The sequence below is a fragment of the Quercus robur genome, chromosome 10 (assembly GCF_932294415.1).
Source record: "Quercus robur chromosome 10, dhQueRobu3.1, whole genome shotgun sequence".
Lineage (NCBI taxonomy): Eukaryota > Viridiplantae > Streptophyta > Magnoliopsida > Fagales > Fagaceae > Quercus > Quercus robur.
In genome coordinates, this window is record NC_065543.1 from 19,282,292 (window position 1) to 19,299,101 (window position 16,810).

The following is a 16,810-nucleotide window of genomic DNA, read 5'->3' on the forward strand; positions in this document are numbered from 1 at the left end:
GCCGTCAAGAGTTTGGTAACTTCCTCTGCAACTGCCTGATCTCATTCTGGAGCGAAGGTTCTTCGTCATTGCTGAATGGGTTTCCGTTCTGGGTCCACATTCAGCCTGTGCTGGATGACTTCTGAAGATATGCCCAGCATGTCCTCGTGACTCCATGCAAAGACATCTAGATTCTCTTTAAGGAACCTTATGAGTCTTGTTCTTATCTCGGGACTCAACGTCGTCCCTATCTTGGTCGTCTTGTTCGCTTCTCCTTCTACCAATTCCACTATTTCCAGGGCCTCTATCCCATCTTCTTCTTTTTCTTCAATCATCCATGTGTGGTTCTCCTTCCCAACCAGGACAGCTTGATAGCATTCTCTTGTTAGGACTTGATCACCTTTCACTTCACCGACGTCATTATCTGTTGGGAATTTCACCTTCAAACAGTAAGTTGACATCGCCGCCTTCCACTTGTTGAGGGTGGGCCTCCCAATGATGACATTGTAGGATGAGGGACAATCTACCACCAGGAAGTCTACTTGTCTGGTCAACTGTACTGGGTAGGTCCCTACCGTCACCGTCAATGTCACTATGCCTCTGGGGTAGACCCTGTCTCCACTGAAGCTGACGAGTGGAGAGTTAAAAGGGCGAAGTCTTTTAGGATCTAGTCTCAGCTGCTGGAAGGCTGGGAAGTAGATGATGTCCGCGGAGCTTTCGTTATCAACGAGGATCCTTTTGGTATTGAACCCTTCTATATTCAGCATTATGACCAGGGGATCGTTGTGGGGCTGCTTCACTCCCATGGCTTACTGAAAGATATGTCCTGGTATGTTCGTCGGTGCTTGGACGAAGGTATGGCGTGGACGCTGTTCACCTGTCTCTGGTATGCCTTTTTGAGTGATTTAAACGATCCTCCTAAGAACGGTCCTCCTGTGATCGTGTTTATCTCCCCAATCACCTTGTGTGGAGGCTGGGACGGACGGTCGTCATCCCGTGAAAAGGATTCATGCTGGATTTTATTGTCGTCCCTGAACTTGCTTTATTCTCCTTTCTTCACATATTTCTGTAACTTCCCTTTCCGTATTAACTCCTCTATTTGCTCCTTTAGGTCTCTGCAATCCTCTATGTGGTGGTCGTGGTCTTTGTGGAACCGGCAATACTTGTTCTTGTCACGGACATTGGGGGATGAGTGTAATGGCCTGGGCCATTTGAGATAATGCTCGTCTTTGATCTGCGTGAAAATTTTATCAACAGGCATAACCAGAGGAGTAAATCTTACCGTCCGAGGATTTTTATCATCCTTCCTCCTGTTCCCGTCATTATTCCGACGGTCTGGTCGATCTCTCTTTTGCCCCCTACGGTCGTCTTTCCTCTTGGCCTTGTCTCCTGGCTTCTCAGCATCTTTTATGGCAGCTAAAGCATCTTCAGCATTCATGTACTTCTGTGCCTTCAGGAGCATTTCCGCCATTGTCTTTGGGGGGTTCTTTGAGAGGGAGTCCACGAGGTCTCTGGACCCTAGCCCCGCTTTGAAGGTCGTCAGCTGCACCTTGTCATCAGTTTCGTCCACCTCCAGAGTCTCCTAGGTGAATCGTTTGACATACGACCTCAGAGTTTCCTTCTCTCCCTGTCTTATGGTGAGTAAGTAGTCTACTGGCATCCTTGGGCGTTGCCCCCCTATGAAATGGCGCAAGAAGGCACTACTTAACTGATCGAAGTTGTCTATGGACGAGTTTGGCAACTTCATAAACCATTCTCTTGCAGCTCCTTTGAGAGTCGTTGGGAAGGAACGACACAGTATCTCGTCAGGTGGTTGTTGAAGACCTAGAGTCGTCTTGAAGGTATTAAGATGATCCTATGGGTCTTTTAGTCCGTCGAATGGCTCGAGTTGAGGTAAGCGAAACTTTGACGGTACAGGGCATTCAAGTACTGCGGCGGTGAAGGGTGAATCCGTAGCCCTTACCATTTTGTCTACGCTTCGGTCCGTCTTCTCCTTAATGGCGCTCCTCAATTCGTCCATTTCCTTCCTCATTTCTTGAAAGAGATCCGAGTTCTGCTCGTCTGGAGTATTTGGCCTCTGAGGGGTTCCTCTCCGATGACTATCTCCTTCTCCTTCCAGGTTGCCCTTGGACCGGTTTTCTTCCTGTTGAGCCTGTTGAACCTGCTGGAGCCGTAGCTTCATTTCCTGGTTCTGTTTGGTGAGTTCTTCAATGGTGGCTGCAAGGGCTTGGACTTGTTGGGCCAAGGCTGCTGAATCTGGGTTGGATTCCATCTGAATGTAGAGGGTTGACGGAAACTACATTTTCAAATATGAATTTGAGAATGTCGTTTCCCACAGACGGCGCCAAACTGATGAAGTGTAAACTCGTCAGTCGTAGTAGGCAGATGGAACTCCCCGTCAGCACCTGTGTATCTTCAAAAAGGGGTCACCGGTATGGTGCCTACCACAACGCCTCCGATGCCAAAGTTAAAATAGTAAAGCAATTCACAGAACTAGAAAGTAATAGGTATTTTCTTAGAGTCTCAATATCTATGTACCTTATGCTGCCAATGTAAGGACTTTATATATGTGATCTTGACTGCTAGCCGTTGGGGTGTTAATGCCTCTCTTTTGTAACGCCTCCAGCCCAATTATGGGGCTTTTATTAGGCTCCAACAGTCTGTTTTGCTGGTTTCGTAACTGACCAGGTTACTTGTTAGCACCATTGAATGACTTTCCTTTCCTCGTCGGTGATGGCTTGTTCGTCGTCAGAGGTGACCTCGTCACTAGGTTGACCTCGTCAAGGTAATGTGTTCTCGTCATTCCCATCAGGATCTTATAATTTCTCCTCCTAAACACCCAAAAAAAAAAAGTTAATAATAACCTAAATATAACCTCACTAAAAATAAAACCCTAAACTCAAGTGGTGTTGCTGTATTGAAGGCAACAATTACCTTAAAAGGTATTTCCAACTCATCAAATGACCTTTTGTATCTCAAGAGCCTCAATGCATTGTTATTGATTAGGCAAGGGCCCTCATCCTCGTTCTTCTATGCACTCTTGTGTGTGTGATTAATTTTGAGAAATTAAAAATTTTGAATTAATCATTATCAATATGATATTATTTTCTTAATTACAAAATGTGTAAAGGGATTGAAAAATGTATAATTTTGTTTTTAAAAAATACAATATATTTTGATAGTTAATTTAAAATTTTCAATTATAAGAATAATTTTTTTTTTTTTAAAGTGAAGGCAACTATGTTTGTATGTTTTTGGTTTAGTAACCCGAAATGGTCAAAATCCTTGATTAATGTTGTCAGCCCTGATCGTGGTGGTGGTCGTAGCAGGGGCAAATAAAAGCCTTATTGATGGTCAAGTCGTAGGACAATCCTAATAAGGTGCCGTAGCCCAACCACTTGACCAAATAGGTGGCAATCTTATCCCCTAAACTAGTCTTGATGAAGCCACAGATGATGAAGGAGGAGATGACGATGAGCTAGATAACTCATTAGTGAATGTGAAAAAGATGGTGGCAAATGACAACATTTGCTAAGGTTGGAAGCAATGAGGCTGAGGAAGGCCTAGACTCAAAGAGCAAGGGACTAAAGAGGAGGCCTACGATGGCGGAGAGGTGTCAAAAGGAAATGAACATGGGAGAGAGGAGGAGGAGGGGGTGGGGGTGGAGAGAATGTAGAAGGAAAAACTCTTTGTTATCGTCGAAAAGGAGTTTTGCACAGAGAGAGTTTGTAGGTGAATTGGCATTTAATTAGGGTGACAATAGAGTTGGAGGTAGAAATGATTTAGATTTTAAATTTATGGGTTAGTTTTTTTTATTATGCAAAGAATCTCAATAGGCCACTCATCCAAATGAGCTCTAGGAGATTTGTCAAAAATGAACACACTAGCTCAAAGGGACACCAATATGATGTCACTTAGGGCTCCTCCAATACTTAAGTTAGTACTCACAATATAGAAATATCAAGCACGAAGGTGTTCAAGAATTTCTCTCATACTTAGGTGTGGTAGTGTTTGGTACTTATATGGAGCCTTTAAGTTGAATGTAACACATATTTCACTCATGTAATGGGGATTATGCCTTTTTTGTATTTTGGACGAGATGAAAAATGGTTCATTTGGCAAAGTGTAATTTTTTTTTTTGGTCTAACTTTTTTTTTTTAAAAGCTCTAAAATCAGTTTTTTTTTTTTTTTTAATAACAAAAAACTAATTCTTAATTTTGTTAATCTTATATTTAGTAAATAAGCTACAAAAAATGGTGAGATTTGACATAGACACGCATATTACTTTTATTTTTTTTTATTTATTTTTTTTTTGGCTGTCAGAAACGCATATTACTAAAGACTACAACTGCAAGAAATGTGGTCACATTTTATTAGGAAAATTGCACTTTAACCCCCTAAACTATACCTTAAATTACATTTTGCACTATAAATTTTTTGAATACACGTTTTGCACCGTAAACTATGATTTTTGTTACATTTTGTACCCTGACATTAAGTTTGCTGTTAATTTGGATGGAAATCTAAAACTTAAGATGCAAAGTGTAATCAAGGCTGCGTTTGAATTGACTTCAAAGTGATTCCGGAAATGATTTTCCGGAAAATGCATGCGTTTGGCTGTCACGGAAAACATTATTTTCCGGAAAATGATTTCCGGTTGACCACAAATTTCCCCTTTGACCACGGAAATCCATTTCAGTTCCTATTTTCACTTCAAATGATTTCCGGAACTGGGGACGCGCAAGGGAGAACGAGAGAGCTCACAGACACGCCGTCAATCGTGAAGCTCCGATCGCGCCGTCGATCCAAAGCACCGGTCCGATCGACAGCGCAATCGACGGTGCGCGAAGCACCGTTCGCGAGATCGCGCGATCTCGCGATCGACGGCGCGCGAATCACCCTTCGCGAGATCGCGCCGTCGATCGCGATCTCGCGGAGCGTCGAGCGACGCTTCGCGATCGACGCGAACGGTGCTTCGCAAGATCGCGCCGTCGATCGCGATCTCGCGGAGCGTCGAGCGACGCTTCGCGAGATCGCGAACGGTGCTTCGCTCACCGTCGATCTCGCGAACGGTGCTTCGCCGCCGTCGATCTCGCGAACGGTGCTTCGCCGCCGTCGATCGCGCCGGTTCTTTTGGGTTTTGTAAGTGTTTTTCTGGGTTTTGTCTTTTCCTTCTTCTTTTCCAAACACCAGAAAATATTTTTCGGAAAATTTTTTGAAATGCAACCAAACACACAGAAATATTTTCCTTTTCCGGAAATTAGCATTTCCGGAAAATATATATTTTCCGGAAAACGTTTTACGGCAACCAAACATAGCCTTGAGTATAATTTAGGATAATAAAGTGTAATTTCTTTGTTTTTAAGAGATTGAGAAAAGGGATAATTAGGTTTTTTTTATATGGTGTCATACTTTATCATCTAAGTTAATGATAAACTTAACATCGGAGTATAAAGTATAACAAAAATCATAGTTTAAGATATAAAATATACATTTAAAAAGTTTAAAGCGTAATGTAAAACATAATTCCGTAATTCCTCCGTTTTATTCGGTCCCAAATCTGAAAAATCAAATTCCCTTTTCCTTTTCCAACTTTATGCAGAAGCTTCCTAAAATAAGAAGAGAGTACATGAGTACATCGTGTGTCTCAGACAATCTTCGTCTCTACGTTCGTCTTTTTCTCTCAACACTCCAAAAAAAAAAAAAAGAAGCTATTTATTTCCCTCTCTTCTCGTGGCGCTTCAAAAAGCATAAAACCAGAGTAGCCAACATGCACTGCCACCAATACCACTAGACTCTAGACCCCAACTCTGCATTTTTCTCTAATGGATTCCACACCTTCTCAGAAGAATCTTCTCAGGCTACGATGCTCAGTCCAAAACTACGACTGGGGTCTAAAGGGTCACGACTCTCGGGTCGCTCGGCTCTATGCCCGGAACTCGGGGTCCGAGACCCGACCCGACAGCCCATACGCGGAGTTATGGATGGGCACCCACGAGTCTGGACCCTCGTTTGTGGTCCAGGCCCCACGCGCTTCCAATGGCGTGTCGGTTGACGTTGACGTTGACGATGACGTCGGTGTGAGCTTGAAGAAGTGGATTTCGGAGAATCCTAATGTGCTTGGTGATAAGGTTTTACACAACTGGGGTTGTGATCTTCCTTTCTTGTTTAAGGTACAATATACCAATTCTGCTCAATGTTTTTCCCAGTATGTGTCTGTGTTTATGAATTTGAATTTCTTTTTTGGGTACAATTTTGCTTTGTGTTAGTACGTTTCTGGTGGCATTTTTGGACTTGATTAGACTGGAATTTGAGATTTCTATGTTAAGTATTTGATGGGTTTAGTGTGAATTTTTTTTATTAAAAATATTCTTATGTGGAGAGTACAACTGATGTTCCTGCATGTTGATATTATGAGCCTGTTTTTGTAATTTTTTTTTTTTTTATTTAACTAAAATTTGAGTATTCAATGTTCAATATTTATTGGGTTTTGTGTGAATTTTTTAAGTTATGGATATATGCGTTTGGGTGTGTAAAGTTATGTTTTTATAAAATTTTGCTTTGTTGTAGTCTATTTTCTGGTTGAGTTTTTGGTTTGATTTGACTGGAATTTGAGTCTTAAATGTTCAATATTTGATGGGTTTTTCGTGAATTTTATATTATGGATATATGTGTTTGGGTGTGTAAATTTACGTTTTTATGTAAATTTTTTGCTTTGTTGTAGTAAAATTCTGGTTGAGTTTTTGGGTTTGATTTGACTGGAATTTAAGATTTCTATGTTAAATACTTCATGGGTTTAGTGTGATTTTCTGTTCTTTTGTGAAAGGTCCCGCATATGGATGCATGTGTTTATGTGTGTAAATTTATGTTTTTTTATACAATTTTGTCTTTGTTGCTGTAAGCTTATGGTTGAGTTTATGGGTTTGATTTGACAGGAATTTGAGTTTTCTTTGTTATATATTGATGGGTTTTGTGTGAATCTTTATTTTTTGGTTATATAGAGTTTTGTGGGATTTTGACTCTTTAGTGGGAAATAGGTACTTTCTGTGGCAAAAGCTTTGTCAATACAGGCTCATCCCAATAAGGAGTTGGCAAGGGTGTTGCATAAGGCACGACCAGATGTGTATAAGGACGACAATCACAAGCCTGAGATGGCTTTGGCAATAACAGAGTTTGAGGCCCTTTGTGGGTTTATCAGTCTTGAGGTATTATGAGTTCTGAGGTAGCTTTGTATATGTGAAGCTTTTACTTGATATTTCTTTGTTGACTGGTATTGTGGATCCAAGCTCAACTTTGAGTTTTGTGGATGATCTGATATAGGTGTGATAAGTGAATGGGTTGCTTAGAATTGCTTGTTTGTTAAACAGTATAGATGATGAAAGCAATCTGTGAAATTGTCGCTGCGTTCAAAATGGATAAGACTGTACCTTTATTATTGATTAAAATTCTGATTGGCACCCAGTTTTATTATATAATTCATTCTTACCTTCATGTTTGTGCACATTTAATTAATTTTACCTCTACCTATTAGATGATTAACTCATAACTATTGTGATGCCCATTTAATTCCTGATTTAAAAGTTTATCAACTGGCTGAACCTTTATTCACACTACCATGGCAAAGTTAGTAAATTTCTTTGTTGAGATTAATGGAGAATTATTAACTTCTTTGTAGTTCCCTTGGGTTTTTCTCATGACACTTCAGCTCACAAGATGAATCCCTAATCCCTAACCATCAGCCAGCTTTGCTCTGACTGATCTCAGTTATATACGAAAGTTGGACTTCCTAGTAGTTTTTGGTCTGGAGACAAATAAAAGAAAATAAAAAATTAGTCTTCCCCTCCTTGCTGAAAACTGGATTCTGCTGCCTGAGGATTGTTAGTCATGTGTGTGTGTGTTTGTGTTTTGTTAACTATCGAGGTATGTGCAGCAGCTTTGATGGAGTTTTATTCATGAAAATTGTGAACAAACTGCTAATGAGATCTAGCTCAAATAGCATTTCCTCCCACAACATTGCATGGAGGGTAAGGTCATGAATGTAAAACCCATTGGGTGTGTGGTAACTTACTAATAATAATAACAATAATAAAACTAAAACTGGAAACAAACTAGACTTTTTTAAAGGCATCCCTTTTCTCATAAATTGAGCATGTGCAGGAGAAACGGGGTAATATTTCCCTCTCTTTGCTGCCAGGTTCACAGTTTTTTTCTTCCTTTAGAAGTACTGTTTTGAGGTTCACTGGATGTTTATATTATGGATTTGAAGTGTACAAGGTGACTGGTGTGGTAGAACATTTGATAATTGTAGTGGCCGAGCTAAGCTTTCTTGTATTCAGTGCATGCTCACATGATTTGTTAATTCAGTATCATTTACTTGGAGCAACTTGCTATTTTCTTACCAGGAGCTTAAGGGTGTACTTTGTTATGTTCCTGAGATTGTAGATATGGTTGGTAGTGCATATGCAAACCAAATCTTGCATGTTAATGAGCAGGATGGGGAGGAAAAAGTAAAATATATTTTGCGGTCAATTTTCACCAAGCTCATGTTGGCTAGCAAAGAGATGATAATGAAAGTGTTATCCAACATAAAAAGTCGTCTGCAAATTGAAAGTCAGGTCAGTTGCAATTAATACTTTCCTTTTTGTGTTTGTAGTTCTATAAGTAAGATTGTTCTTGTAGAGCTTTATGCTCTTATTTGTAGGATGATTTGATTGTTATATTTAGCCTTTGAGAAGATGCTGCTTCCTACTACATAATGGCCACCGTGTAATAAAAACTTCTGTCATGTTCAACTGTTAGAACCCAGATTTGATTAAATGTGAAATTATGGAGTGCACGCGCACACGCACACACACGCGCATATATATATATATATATAGATCAAGAGAGAGAGAGAGAGAGAGAGAGGATTAAGCTGTTCCAATTTAAATTGAGCAATATATGCACTGCTTAATTACTGCTTATTGTATATGCATTTTTATGAACCCACAGTTGGATCAACTACACCATATGTATCCCTTATGTGTGCTAAATTGCCAATTATTAAAATCAATTTGTTGCTAGTAGCTCTCGGATCCTTAAAATTACACTAATTTACGTAAATAAACTTAAATTTTCATCTCTATATGTGATGGCATTTGGTCACTGATTAACTTGGTATTGAGCATGACAGGCACAAGGACAATTAAAAAAAAAAAATGTTCCTGCTTTTGTTTTTCCTCATATTTTTTATGATTGATAAGACCTTTTTTTCCCTCTTGCGTCAGGTGAGGAAATTAACAGATAAGGAGCTACTGGTGTTGCGGTTGGAAAAGCAATATCCAGCTGATGTTGGTGTCATATCAGCATTCTTTTTTAATTATGTGAAGCTTAATCCTGGTGAAGCATTGTATCTTGGGGCAGATGAACCTCATGCATATGTATCTGGTGAGTGCATTGAATGCATGGCGACTTCAGACAATGTTGTACGGGCTGGCCTTACTCCCAAGCACCGTGATGTCAAAACTCTTTGTTCCATGCTCACGTACAAACAGGTAATGAATGTTCTCAGGTATTAATCTAGTTTTTATTGGATTTTTTGTTTGCTTTGAAGGAAATACATCTTTCCTTTGGCAACATTGTAGTCATGGAGTTCATCTAGCCACTTCCACTAGTAATTTGAGATCTGTATTGTTAACCTCCAAGTGAGGTCTTTTATGGGTTCTATGTGTTTATTTCAGCCAAAAGTTTGGTTGTTGCATAGCATGAAACCAATAAATAGCAATTAATGGTCTGACAGACCTGACAGTGGATAAACTTCTCACATGCTGTCTCACACACACACACATATATTGGTCCCCATTTTAGACTGAGTTTAATGATTGTGCATCACTGTTGGTGCAAGAAAAAATGATATTATTTTAATATTTTCTTAATAAATGATTTTTTTATTGTTATTTTTATGGATTCTCTTGGTGATGTTACTACATCAGACGCAAATTACAAATATATGAATATTGATATTTGTCTATGTTGCAGGGCTTTCCCGAAATCCTGCAAGGAGTTCCTCTGAATTCATATGTAAGAAGGTACCTGCCACCTTTTGATGAATTTGAGGTGGATCGATGTATTCTTCCCCGTGGGGCATCAACAGTTTTTCCAGCAGTTTTAGGCCCTTCCATTTTCCTTGTCATGGCTGGGGAGGGAATTATGCATGCGGGATCATTCAAAGGTGAGCTAGTTACTGAAGGAGATGTTCTTTTTGCACCTGCTAACACTGAGATTAGCATTGAAAGTGAATCAGAATTACAGTTATATAGAGCTGGAGTAAACGATCGATTTTTTCAAGCCTCGTTATAATGCAAGAGCACCTTTTTTTTGCTTTAGGTGAAGTAAATAATTAAATTATTTTGCGCGTCTAATGCTCTGCACTGTTTATAAATGTGTATTGTGTAATGACGCTTGCATTTTCATGCATGAGCAATAATATAGTTAAAAAGAATAATAGTAATAAGGATCATTATTTTGGTAGTAAGATGTGACAGGATTTCTTATTCTTCACCCGGTCCTGTTTCTGTGTTTTTGTCTAATCTTTTGTTTCCCAATGGAAAGTCTCATCTAATTCCCACCCTAAAGTAAAAAGATGGGGGATTGAAACATGTTCACATCTTTGCAATTTATATTTTGAATGGCTTATGAAACTTGTTCGGCTCGTCTTTTAGAGTATGTTGGGTAGAGGTAATTTATCACATTTGCAATTGGCTATATATATGTAAATATATTAGTAACAAGTTATACAGGCGAAAGTATCCATATTTTCACCCATATTTTGCTTTTTATGAGAGAAAGAAGTGTCATTTGAATTTAATCTCTCAACTTTTGGTTAAGGTCACGTCTGGTACGTAAGTTTAAACATATGTTTTTAGTTTTAAAATAATATTACACGTATATTTACACACTTTTTCACCCTTCTAAAGAAACTAAAAACTGTTATTTAAACATATATACCAAACGGGCTTTTAAGTTTATCCCCTTGAAGAACTTAGAGGTTGTTTGGATCACTTTTTTTCATCACTCAATTTCCGTCACTCATCACTTAAAATACCCTATCCATTTGGCACAATTACTCATTACTCATCACTCAATATTTTTCACACTGTTTGTAGGCCCCATATCTGTCACTTGGTGCAGTTTTTTTTTTTTTTTTTTTTTCAAGTACCCAAACTCGCTGAACCTACTAAAAAAAAAAAAAAACGAACCCAGTGAAAGAAGAAAAAAGAAAAGAAAAAAGAAACCCAGAATTGAAGACTGACCCAGTGAAAGAAGAACCAAAAAAAAAAAAAAAGAACTGAAGATCGAACCCAGTGAAAGAAGAAAGAAGGAAAAAAAAAAAGGTAGATTGGCCAAAAGTTGCAGCTGAGTTATGACTAGTGGGTCCCATGTGTGTTTAATTACAAAAATGCCATTGAATTATGAGTTATGGAAACTGAAAACAGCCAAAATATGTTTTCAGTTTCCATAATTCATAACTCAAAAATTAGAGAATTGAGTAGGGATGACAATGGGGCGAGGCAAGGCCGAAGGATGGGGTCTTCATCCCTGCCCCGCACGGTTTTGTCTTGCCCCATCCCTGCCCACCTCGTATGACGGGGAATATTTTCTCACCCCATCCCCACCCCTTGGGGCCCCGTGAAGCCCCGCCCCACCTTATAAAACTCTATTTTTTGTTAATTTGTCCTACAACTAGTACAATTTTTTTAATGAAACTTATTTCATTAATAAAAAATATACTTGAAATTACAACTAAATTTATCCCATCAAATTAAATCAATTTTTAGAAAAATTTGAATAATATATCCAAGTGCTTAACAAGACAATCATAAAAAATAAAAAATAAAAAATAAAAATAAAAATCTCATAGTATAACACATAACAAAATAAAGGCAAAGAATCACATTGGGTAGAATAAAATATGCTAATATTAATATGTTTGTTTAAATAGTAGGGTTTTAAGGTATGAAAAATTTACAATTATAACCCTTAGTAACGCGGGGCCAGGCGGGGACGGGGACGGGGCCGGACGGGGCGAGGTGGGTCTAAAAAGTCTAAACCCATCCCCGTCCCATCCCATGGTGCGGGGCTAAAATCTTGCCCCATCCCCACCCCACTGCCTTTGCGGGGAGGGGAAAACTCGCCCGGGGCGAAGCAGGGAGGGGTGGGGAAAAATTGTCATCCCTAGAATTGAGTAATGGAAACAGATTTTTGAAAACAGAGTTATGGTGCAGCCAAACGGACTTCTAGCTATAGGTCCAACCATTTTTGAGTTATGAGTTATGGAAACAGAGAATTAAGTTATGGAAACAAGCCATCCAAATAGCCTCTTAGGCTGGGGCATTGAGAGTGTTGCTGATCCTTTTTTTTCCTTGGGCTTTAAGTAAACCCCTATATCTACAAGCTACTAAAGCTTGGGTAATATAATTAGGCCATGCTATGGAGGTCCAATGCAGCAGAACAAAAAGGGGCCATTATAAGAAAAGATTAGTGGCTCCAAGTCTGACACCAACAGCCTAAGATGTACATGCAGACATGCACGCCTACCCAACAAACAAGAACCTAAATGAGGTGGCCCAAGCTTGCATTGGGTCCAACTCATTGAAATCCAACCTAGGGAGGTGCAGTTTGGTTGGAAAGGGAGTGAGATTTGAAGAAGTGGTTGTCCCTCACACACTTTAATTAATTTGTTTGTTAGGAAACACATTACACAAAGAGGGACAAGAGTAAGATAGCCACAGTATACATCATACATGTCATGTCTTTAGGAAAAATGGGCTTTTGTCCTTTATTTTTAAAATATCTAGCAAATTATCAGTTTGGTTAGAAGGTGAGTGAGATTTGAAGAAGTGGTTGTCCCTCACACACTTTAATTAATTTGTTTGTTGGGAAACACATTACACAAAGAGGGACAAGAGTAAGACAGCCACAATATACATCATACATGTCATGTTTTTGGGAAAAATGGGCTTTTGTCCTTTATTTTTAAAATATCTAGCAAATTATCCTTGTTACCAAAGTATTTAATATCATGTTTCTGTTTTGAAATTCTATTTTTAGAAAATTGAGTCTTCTATGTAACTCCATTTTTACATTTTCAAGTTAAGTGTAATTTGTGCCACGCTGGACCGAGCAAACGTGGCCTTTTGTGAATTAAAAAATCCAGCTGGAACTTAATTTTTAGAAAATCAATCATTTGAACTTCTATTTCAACAACTTCTCAATTCAGTTAAGTTAAAAATGTTCCCATCCCGCATTTGCAGAATGAATTTAAGACAACAACCTGGCGTACACGTCTTGGCTTGTCTTGTTGACCCAAAAATGGTGTTGGAACTGCTTCTAATCCTAGCTTTCCAACTGGAGTTTACTTTGGCAATGCGGGTGACTTTCCCCCTTTTTGGGATTTCGCAATTTGCTTTGATTCCTCCAATTCCTTTGGTTTTCTAGCCTGCCTTGTGTTGCTTGGAAATGGCTAAGCCTTTTTTGAGAGGCTTTCACCCTGAAAACTTAACTAGACCCTGTTCCCTCTATGTCCATTCAATCTTAATCTTGTTGCATGAATGCGCTGTATTAATACAAAACTCAATAATTTAAAAATCGAGTTACATGCAATGAAGAACTCAATTTTTGGATTATTGAGTTTCAATTAAGAACCTCCTGCCCCAATCCTTTTAATTAAATGTAACTCGAAAATACAAAAATTGAGTTACATGAAATACAATACTCGATTTTTAATAAATTGAGTTCTATTTAATTTTGAGTGTAGTTCAAAGCTCAAGAGTACAGATCATTTTTAGGTTCTCTCTCCTTTGAACTACCCCATTCTATCTCTTGGTCCCCATTTGAGCATTGTTTGCTGCCACTTTCTACTTCATGTTAGCAACTTCAGCAAAATTTTCTATCTATTGAGTCCACATCTTCATTGTTGCATCAACATCTACTCGTACAGGTAATAACTTATGACACGTGAAGTACAATTTATGATAAGAAAATTTTATGTAGTTGGGGGATGAAGTTAGTAGCTATGTATTTGGAATATTTTGTCTCTTTGGGTCCTCATGTAGTAGATGTTACTTGCAATATAATAAAATTTTGGTTTATAATTCCTTAATTTTTCATTTGGTTTACAGTGTCTAATTGGAAATTAATCCCCATGGTAGCACAACATTGATGATATACCCTATATCTCTAAAGATATGAAATGATAAATTTACACAATTTCCAAGATGGGCCCAGCATATGTTGTACACATTTATTTCAATAAGAAGAATACATCACCGAGTTTGAATGTACGTACTTAAAAATTATAATTGCATCAATATAACTCACATCAATTCTACTACCTGATAACTATATTTGTTTATCATTAGGTTCGTTATGGGTTCGCATTATTTCTATGTTTACTATGATGGGGAGGCATATCATTATGACTCGCATGGGTTGTCATACCGAGGTCCTTCACAAAAGTAGAAGTTTATTAAAGTGAAACGTAGGATACGCATTAAAAAATTTCAAGGGAAGATAATGATAGCTTTGGGGTTGGACAAGGATTCGCATAACATATCTATTGTATATCATGCTCCTCAACAACCGGTGAAGACCTAAGTTTTCTAAAATTCAATTCACTTATTTTGTGACGATGATGTGGACATGATGTGAGCAATGATTAAGCGGACACCTCAATTCATAACTTCCAACTTGTGTGTAACTGTTGAGTTTAATATTGGCGAAGGTTCACAGCATACTAGTGGAGTCGAAGAGCTACATTCAGTACCGGTTGATGTATATTCTTCATTTATAAAAGACACCTCATTGCCCTACAACGTTTAGCCATGTAATGAAGTTGATATGGATAATATTGAAGCAATTGAAGTATTAGCAGCAATACACACACGTGAGGTAGGGGATCTAGTCAAAGAAATGAACATGTTCAAACCTATGTGAATGAGGCATTCGATATTGATGCTGGTCGAGATGTGTACGAAGAGATCATTGATAATGATTGTGCAAAGGACAATCCTAAATTCTTTGATGAACTACAAGTGGAACACAATGTAGACACATGCCCCATTCTGAACCCTACACCCGAATGGTTCACAGCAAACATGTGGGATAATATTCATGACCCATCACCTTCTATGGAAACACGTCTGATGAGTAGGCAGGAAGGGGACCAACCGACTAAAGGGATGCTATTAAAAAATAAGGCTTCGGTGCAACATGCATACTATATTCTTTATGGAGCATAATAAGAAATATAAGTCCATCAAGTTAGACTTTGATAGGCTGGTAATGAGTTGTGTACACAATGCATATCCGTGGTCAATTTGAGCTATTTGCAGCAAATAGCATAACTTGTGGAAGATCACAACGTGTAAGGGTCCCCACACTTACTCATTGCTCTAGGTAGAGCCTGATGGAAGGATGATGAATTCAAAGTTCGTTGTTGTCACACTTGAGACATATATACAGGAAGATATTTTAAGAATTGTACCATGCTTACATAGTCTTTTGCATGCGAAGCACAAGCATTAAGTATCTCACTACAAGATTTGGGTCGCAAAACAGAAGGTCGTTGCCACTATCTACGGGGATTTTGATGAGTCATACGCAGAATTGCCTTGATTTCTAATGGCACTAAAAGATGCAGATTCAAGTACAATGTTTAAGTCAAATGTGGACAGCCGTGGTGTGCCGAGAACTAGTATGTTTAACTATGTATTTTGGGGTTTTAGTCCATGTATTGAAGGGTTCAAGCATTGCAAGCTTGTGATAAGCATTGATGCAACCCACCTCTATGAAAAATATAAAGGGAAGCTATTACTAGCAATAGCAACGAATGGCAACAAAGAGGTTTATTCACTTGCCTTTGTCATTGTCAAGAGAGAGAGCATGGAGACTTGGGGATGGTTCTTGGCATGCCTAACATTATATGTTACAGACCAAGACCATCTTTGCATCTTATCTGACAAACATTTTAGAATAAAAACTTGCTTTGATGATACTAGTCGTACTTATTTGCAGCCTCCCAAGGCCTATTACCAGTACTATCTCCATCTTTTAGCCAATAATGTTAACACTAAATCGAAAATTCCAGAGTTAAAGAACTTGGTATGGAGGGTAACAAGTGTAAATCAAGTCAGAAAGTTCGAAGCCACACTGGAATTAATTTGCAACGTTAAGGAGCCGACATACGAATATCTTAAAGCTGTGGACAAAGAAAAGTGGACACTTGCACACGACAACGGACGCCGATACGGGGCAATGACAACTAACCTGTTGGAGTGCTTCAATGGTGTACTCAAGGGTGTACACCGCTTACCCATAACTGCAATGGTAAGATTCACATTTTTTTAAGTGAACTCTTATTTTGATGATTGTCGCAATCTGACTCTAGATCAGTTGGAAGTGGGTCAAGAATGGTGATATGTCATGGACAGGTTTGCGAGAAATGAAGCTAAGGCCAAGGAACATATGGTGACAAGGATGTGCGCACAAGCATGTTTATATCAAGTTGACACACCGTATAATCCTATGAGTATGGGGGGGACAACACACACATAAGGTTGATCTTTGGGATGGTGATTTTTTTTTTTTTTTTTTTTTTTGTTTTTTAACATTTAAGGGTAGGTGTCATGTCACCCCTTGGTTTGTAGGTAGGTAATGACTTTGGTGTTGTGTACATTGTAAATTCATATCAAATTAAGGTGTTGACTAAATTTTTGATGTAGGCTTTGACATCTTAAAATTGTCCTATAAATTAGGTCGAAGATTGCAATTAATTTTATAATTCAATTTTAAT

General features: G+C 38.6%; 1 protein-coding gene across 1 annotated transcript; it reads left to right on the forward strand.

Moving 5' to 3' along the window:
* The first annotated feature begins 5,570 nt into the window (after positions 1 to 5,570).
* LOC126702424 (mannose-6-phosphate isomerase 1-like) lies at positions 5,571 to 10,518 on the forward strand. Its single transcript, XM_050401121.1, has 5 exons — positions 5,571 to 6,152; positions 7,017 to 7,184; positions 8,382 to 8,594; positions 9,246 to 9,512; positions 9,997 to 10,518. Exons 1-5 carry the CDS (start codon positions 5,805 to 5,807, stop codon positions 10,315 to 10,317), a joined length of 1,317 nt encoding a protein of 438 aa, XP_050257078.1. The 5' UTR covers positions 5,571 to 5,804; the 3' UTR covers positions 10,318 to 10,518.
* Positions 10,519 to 16,810: the final 6,292 nt, after the last annotated feature.